Source organism: Dendrobates tinctorius, unplaced genomic scaffold (genome assembly GCF_039654945.1).
Source record: "Dendrobates tinctorius isolate UK_male_01 unplaced genomic scaffold, ASM3965494v1 ptg000105l, whole genome shotgun sequence".
NCBI lineage: Eukaryota > Metazoa > Chordata > Amphibia > Anura > Dendrobatidae > Dendrobates > Dendrobates tinctorius.
Window position 1 is genome coordinate 9,909,474 of NW_027361773.1, and position 8,049 is coordinate 9,917,522.

Genomic DNA, 8,049 nt, shown 5'->3' on the forward strand with positions numbered 1-8,049 from the left:
GGATGCGGAAAGGAAACCAATATCTCAACTTTCGCCCAACACATGAACGCCTTCTTGTTGCACTTTCTGCAATATAATGTCCATATTGTTAGGAATAGAAATAATGCTAACTACTGGGTTGCCACTCTGTTAGATCCACAGTGCAAGAGTTAATTTTGCCAGATGGAAAGGGACGTGCACATGCTGGAGTATGGAAACACGCTTGTAGACAATCTTAAGAGTGGTTTTCCCCAAGACCATGCAGCCCATTTTTCTTGAAACAGCCATACCACTAGTTTTCAGAGAGTCCAGTATATCAGCTGATGTTATATGTGAGGTTTTCTTTGCATCCCAAACAATTTTCCTGGCATTTGTCACAGGTCACAGGTGAGTATGTTACCTTTAGTAGACATTCAAACCCATTTGTGTCAGCTTCTGTGCATGTTATCAAGCCAAAATCACCAGGGTATGTAAACTTTTGATCAGTGACATTTGAATGTTTTGGGTTGTCATTATGATTTAAAAAGAGAAAAAAACAGTACTTTGACAATAAATGGCTTCAACCAACCATTAACCATGAGTGGAGAAAAGGTTTTGGTGTTATCATTCATATTGTCATGATCCAGGTTGGATTATGACAGATTTTGCACAAGTAACCTTTTTTTTTTCCTTTAAGCTGTTTGCTTAAAGTTAGTTTTGTCCCCGGTGGCCATTAGGGTCATTACACTGTGGTTGTTTTAGTTCTAGTTTTGCCCCTCGGTGGCCGTTAGGGTCATTGCACTCTGGTTACTTTAGTTCAGTTGCCCCCAGTGGCCACTAGTGTTATTGCACGTGATAATGAAGCAGGTGTGATACCCTGGCTCCTATCTATAAAGGAGTAACAGGTGGTCTCACTCACTGTTGGTGATATTGCTCATTTCCAACCAAGTCTGGTGAAGGAAGGAGATACAGAGAGGAGTTCCTGGCAGCTCATGGGAGCTCTGGTGTAATAGCTTCAGGCGGAAGCTGAATTCAGGTGTCGAGCTTCTGGGGTGAAGCTGAACTTTGGTGTTGTACTCTGTTGCTGGGAGCAATAGCAACAGAGCAAAGCTAAGTGGTGTTTTCCCTGTTTGTTACTTTCCTTGTGTGTGTATTAGTGCAGTGGTGGGATTAGTTTCTGCACCGTCCAGTTCACTAGAAAGGGATAGGTGCAGGGCGGGCTAGGGATTCGAGGTATCCAGCTCGTCGCCAGGTGCGGAACCTGCCTAGGGATCATCAGGAGTGTAGGGACACTGGCTCAGGGGAGTGCAGGAGGTCTCCACGTCCCCGTTCCCTATTGCAGGGCCCTCCATTGTAATGGTTTCCCCGGTGTTTCCCTTAACTCTGTTTAAAATCGCCCTGCTGGAGGCGGTGTATCCAGGTTCACGGGTGTTATAGAAATTCACCCTGCTGGAGACGGTGTATCCAGTCACATGTGACATTACACATATACTCTGAAAAAAGGCCTTGGAAGCAAAAATTCTGCCAGGGTATGTAAACTTTTGAGCACAACTGTAAGCATATCTGGCTGTCCCTTGAAAGTGTAGACTGCCTAACTTTCATCAAGATGAACAAGTCATGTATCTCCAATGACTTTTGCACGCCAATCCCAGACTGGGCAGACTAGGTGATGGTGAAAGTTTTTAGTGTGTTGCATTGCTCTTGCGTTATTGCAGTCTGTGACACCTTTGTCGTGGCTTCTGTGCCTGCTGTTGCTACTTCTGCTGATATTGCAAACAATTTTTTGAAATGTGAAGATTCCAAGTTGGGTCTCCATCTGGTTGGTGGCCTGTAATGGAAGGGGTGTCAGAGCCCCATTACACTATTTCTACTCTGGGGAAATTGATGCCACTTTAGTGGTGTGTGACAATATTTTCTTAAATGTGGAGACTCCAAGTTGGGTCTCCATTTCATGTGTTACCTGTAGTGGAAGGGGTGTCAGAGGCCCATTATACTATTTCTACTCCTTGGAAATTTATGCCACTTTAGTAGTGTGTGGCAATATTTTTTTAAAATGTTTTCACTCCAACTGGGTTTCCATCTGGTATGTTGCCCGTAGGAGTAGGACTCCCAGACCATCAGGCTTACACTTACTTTTATTCAACTACCTGTGTTACTATCCTTAAATTTTTATAACATTTGTGGTCTACCAAGCTGATATTTGTGTCACCTGAGTGTGGCTGAGCAAAAAAGCAGTTTGAGCTGTTGCCTGAGGTATCAGGGCTCCCAGCAAAGTAGGTTTACACTGCTCTGTCACCCACCTTTTCTTCGAAACCTCAATTCAATGCCCTAAATGCTGGCCCAGACCCTGATACCTCATGCATGGCCCATGGTGGACTGGTGCTGTGCCATTCTAAATTTTCTACTGTGGGTGAATTGATCAGTCAGCTACCTGTGTTACTATCCTAAAATTTTTCTACCAATAGTAGTCTACAAAGCTGATGTTTGTAGCACCTGACTGTGGTTGAGCAGAAATCCACTTTGAGCTGTTGCATGAGGTATCAGGGCTCCCAGCAAAGAAGGTTTACACTGGTCCCTCACCCACCTTGTCTAAATTTAAAGTTAAAAACTATAAATGCTGGCCCAGACCCTGATTCCTCGTGGATGGCCTATGGCTGACTACTGCTATGCCATTCTAAAATTTCTACGACGTGTGAATTGATCAGTCAACTACTGTACCTGTGTTACTATCCTTCAATTTTTATAACATTTGTGGCCTACCAAGCTGATATTTGTGTCACCTGAGTGTGGTTGAGCAAAAAAGCAGTTTGAGCTGTTGCATGAGGTATCAGGGCTCCAAGCAAAGCAGGCTTACATTGCTCCCTCACCCATCTCAACTTAATTGAAACTTGAATTCAAAGCTCTAAATTCTGGCCCAGACCCTGATACCTCTTGCATGGACCTTGGCTCACTGCTGCTGTGCCATTCTAATATTTCTACTGTGGGTCAATTGATGCCACTTTTCCATGGGTCTGCCCCTAATTTTTGGAAATGTTTGGACTCCAAATTGTTCTCCTTCATGTGTGTTGCCTGAATTTGGTAGATCTCTCAGAGCACCAGACCAACACCTGTCACTCAACCACCTGTTAATGGGAATCTGTCACCCAATTTTTGCTCTATGAGCTGCGGCCACCGCCATCAGGGGCTTATCTGCAGCATTCTGTAATGCTGTAGATAAGCCCTGATGTAACCTGAAAGATAAGAAAAATGAGTTTAGATTATACACACCCGGGGTTCCGGTCCGGTCCAATGGGCGTCACGGTCCAGTCCGGCACCTCCCATCTCCTTCTTACTTCTGTCGCGCCTCCTGCGCAGGCGTACTTTATCTGCCCTGTTGAGGGCAGAGTAAAGTACTGCAGTGCGCATGCGCCGGACCTCTCTGACCTTTCCTGGTGCCTGTGCACTGCAGTAATTTACTCTGACGTCAATAGGGCAGATAAAGTACGCCTGTGAAGGAGCCGTGGCAGAAGTAAGGAGGAGGACGGCATTGCTAGAAGATGAGAGGCACCGTAGCAGACCGCGACACCCACCGCTCCTGACCACACCCCCGGTGAGTATAATCTAAGGGCGCCGTCACACACAGCGATCTCGCCAGCGAGATCGCTGATTTTGTGACACCACAGCGATCTCACCAGCGAGATCACTGTGTGTGACGGGGATCAGCGACCGGCCCCCTGCCGGGTATCGCTGATCGCGCTCCATCGTCCTGGGCCGTTTTTTGATCATTGGCCTCCCGCTGGCCAGCACACATCGCTGCATGTGGCAGCGAGAGACCAGCGATCAGCAATGCTGGACGCTGGTTTCCAATGTAAACAGCGAGTATCCAAGAGCCGCGCGGCTCTTGGATACCCGCTGTTTACATTGGAAACCAGTTTGCTCGCTGGTCCTGATCGCTGGAGGGGCTGTCTATGTGACAGCTCACCAGTGATCAGCCTAATGATGTCCCAGCGATCCCATCCATGTCAGATCGTTGGTGGGATCGCTGGGACATCGTTATGTGTAAAGGGGCCTTAACTTGTTTTTCTTATCTTTCAGGTTGCATAGGGGGCATATCTACAGCATTATAGAATGCTGTAGATATGCCCCTGATGGCGGTGGCTGCAGCTCATAGAGCAAAAATGGGGTGACAGATTCCCTTTAATGATCAATGTTTCAGTTAGAAATGCTGGTCAAAACCTTGTCCCAGGTCCTGTCCCATGCATCCGTGCTGCGCAATTATACTATTTGTACTCTTGGTCAATTGATGCCACTTTTCCTGGTGCCTGCTCAAAAGGCAAGGGGTCACTCCCTCCACCTGGTGAAAGACAAGTTCCATCTTCATAGATGACAAATCTTCTTTACCATGAAAACTATTAATCTGTGAAATAACCTACTTCAGGAGCTGGACACACCGGGATCTATAGTATGTATGGAAAGGCTTATATGCTTTCTTGGATGAAAATAAAATTAATACTTAAGTAAATGTTTAAAATTATTTTTCTGAATGTTGATCCAGTTGATCAACACTCAGGAGCAGGAGGTAAAAACTTTCTCTTTAGGACAGACTGGATCATGCATTAGGGATGAACCATAATCCCATTCTTTTGTCATTTACCATCCCTTGATTGAACTTGATGGACATACCGTATGTCTTTTTCAACCATACTATGTGAAGTGCATCAGACTCTCTGGAAAATACAGTTGTAACCAGATTTTACAGTGACTATTGCTGTACAAGCCTGCAAAGGGATAATATTGGCTTGTGTGCTACCAAGATTACTACAAAAGTGCCTTCAAGATATGAAACAGACCCTCTTACTGCTACAAGAGACAGTTCATTTAGTTACAAGAAAGATGAGAATTGGAAAAATGCATTAATTTAGCAGAACATATTGCTTTTGAAACCACTGAAATGCATATTAGTCCTGACAGGTTTATAATTAATTGACAGTGAATATATTCCCTGCAACCCCAGACAGCTAATTAAAAGCCACTATTCATTTACTATCCTAAGAGGGATAGAAAATAATAGGGTTTAGGCAGTGAACGTCTGACTCAAGTATGTCTGTGACATCTAAGAAGCCTTTTCCTCTAGCTTGCTGTTCAGAAATGCAAAAATACACTTTTGAGGTGAGATATAAATGTTTCCTCCTGACAAACTATAAAACAGAATATAATACTATGGTGATCTGCTATCTGGCACTTACTGAAATATTTATTAGCTCATGCATATTAGTGAAGCCTCTTTTTAGATTTAAATTAAAGTTCTGTGAATATTATATATAAATACATGAAACTTTGTACATTATTACATTAGGAAAAAGTACGTCTTCTTCACATTCAGCAGCATGCAACCCCATTTTTCCTATTTTCAGTAGTTTTGCCAATGATCAGAAACATCTTCAGTCACCAAAACAGTTGTCGGAGTTAAAAGAGTCAATGGAGGAGGAGGATGCAACTGCAGTGTGTGTGCGTATGTGTGTGCCTGTGCACGCATGTGTGTACTGTATGTGTATGTGTGCGTATGTGTGTCTTTAAAATGTATCACTAGGGAAAATAATGTCATAAATAAGGTAGATTTGTTCATTAAAAAGCCACTATCTTAAAGAGGTTGTCCTTTTTTGGAAAACTTTGTCATCTGCTGTCACTAAGCTTAGTGATTGGCTGCAATGCTGTCAACATGATGTCACCACTGCAGCCAAACAACAGAGACTGGAGCAGTGGCAGAAAGCTGGTGTTTGACCCAGGGAGGGTAAGTAGTATTGTTTGTTTTTTTATAACTATTGCAGCATATGGAATACTTTTTTCCAGTATTACCTTTGAATACTCTTGCCATACATATATTGATCTTATTTCCAATCTTCAGCTCTTTGTCAGAGAACCAGAAAGAAGACTTGGAATCAAAGGCAACATTCGTCAGCACTGTTTCTTCCAACTGATAGACTGGGAAAGACTGGAAAAGAGGGAAATTGAGCCTCCATTTAAACCTAAAGTGGTAATGAAAGACTACTTATACCATAATGCATTGATCATTGATCCTGTAACTCACTAGATAAGGTCAATAATTGTAGCGGTAATGATAATGTATAGTGATCGGTCACTTTTTTCTTCTTCATCTTTAGTCATTTTTATTTAGAATGAATAATTAGATGGAGTGTGGCATCAGAAAACTACTTATTTTTTAAATTATATATATTTTTTAATTTTCTGTATAACAATCCATATAATAAAATGAGCTTTTGCAATTTTCAGACTGGTCAGTAAGTCTAATTTTAGACTCACACTTCGCTTTTCAAAAGTCTCAATATCATCACAGACAAGATAACAATAGAATAAAACACCTCTCAAGACATCAGATAATCCAACATTTACAATGCCATCCTTTATCATCCCTCTCCTCCGGTATAATTTTTAAGCGGGTAACTCACTCATACACTGGAAGAGAGAATAATAAAGCCTACAACACAGGGAGGCTGCACTCACACCATACTGAACCCTGTATAGACTAGAAAATCCCTAGCTGCACAACTGAAATCACCACCTTGGACCTGGCTCCCTGAAAGGCCATCAAGGGGTTTCTTGTACCTTCTGAGGAACCACAGGGGAGGCTGCTGTGCACAGCTAACCAGGAGAGGAAAAGTGTGCAGAGGGATATGAGGACCCAGAGTAAGGAAACTTAAAGCACATGCAAAAAGGGGAAATAAGGAGGACTAAGGAGAGAAATAAATGAAATAAGAATAATCTCCCACCAACCTAACTGAGGAGAAGGGAAAGGTGCTGAGAAGGCCGACAAACAAACACACAGCAGAAATACAAATGGTGTTTGCCTAGCAGTGAAAATCCTTTTGCTGAAGAGCTGGAACTCCTTAGCACTAATCCACTGAGAAGTATAGCCAGCAAGGAAATGCAGTGAAGAGAAAATATATATAGCCCAACCCAAATTTTATAGATCAACCAAAACGGGACAATGGGAAACAACTCAAGAGGGGCAAACTTAAGAAGTAAAAATAAAGCCAAAGGAACCTTCAGCATAAGAACAGGGAAGAAAATATTAATAGTTCAGTAGACAAAAGAACTGATCATGGAACAAGAGGTCACTGGATCAATTCCCTAAACCAAGTCATGACAATATTGACCTGTGCCTTAATCAGAGTAGGCATATTACATAATACAACCAGGTAGGGTATGAGTCAGTCTGTTATTGCTAATGTTTATGTGGCTTTTCTGTAGGAAAAATAAATGAGTGCAGATTTAGGCCTAGCAGCTAAGTGTGAAAATTGCAAGATTTAGGAATTTTTACCAAAATTAAAAGAATATTTGCATTTATTATAAAAAACCTTATTTAAACAGGTAATTTTTTCATGTCACATTCTCTTTAAAGGATAAATGATAAAATTATTTATTCACAATGTTTTCTTGCCCCCTAGAAATCAGCGAATGATTGCAGCAATTTCGACAAAGAATTTTTGAACGAGAAAGCCAGAATATCAAGTACAGATAGGACACTGATTAACAGCATGGACCAGAATATGTTTAATAACTTTTCATTTGTGAATCCAAAAATGGAGTCAATTGTCTGCTAAAATGATGTCTTAGAATCCAAAAAAAAGATTTAATCTGAAATTGCATGAAACATTTCTGGCCTGCAAATTATGAACTGACAATGCCTATATTCTATTTTCATCTTCAGTTTACCGTTGGTGGAAAGACACTGTATCACATAACATTATTAGCCTCTGAAAAGAAATCCCAATATATACAGTGCTTTGCGAAAGTATTTGGCCCCCTGGAACTTTTCAACCTTTTCCCACATATCATGCTTCAAACATAAAGATACCAATTGTTAATTTTTGGTGAAGAATCAACAACAAGTGGGACACAATTGTGAAGTTGAATGAGATTTATTGGTTATTTTATATTTTTGTGTAAATTCAAAAACTGAAAAAGTGGGGTGTGCAATATTATTCTGCCCCTTTAACTTAGTACTTTGTTGCACCACCTTTTGCTGTGATTACAGCTGCAAGTCGCTTGGGGTATGTCTCTATCAGTTTTGTACATCGAGAGACTGAAATT

General features: G+C 41.7%; 1 protein-coding gene across 1 annotated transcript in view; it reads left to right on the forward strand.

The window, feature by feature from the left end:
• PRKCQ (protein kinase C theta) overlaps positions 1-7,774 on the forward strand; it is a 233,028-nt gene extending 225,254 nt beyond the window's left edge. The window contains exons 17-18 of the mRNA XM_073589040.1: positions 5,843-5,971; positions 7,404-7,774. Coding sequence (XP_073445141.1) covers positions 5,843-5,971; positions 7,404-7,559 — 285 coding nt within the window. The 3' untranslated portion in view covers positions 7,560-7,774. The remainder of the gene's footprint in view (positions 1-5,842; positions 5,972-7,403) is intronic.
• The last annotated feature ends 275 nt before the right edge of the window (positions 7,775-8,049 follow it).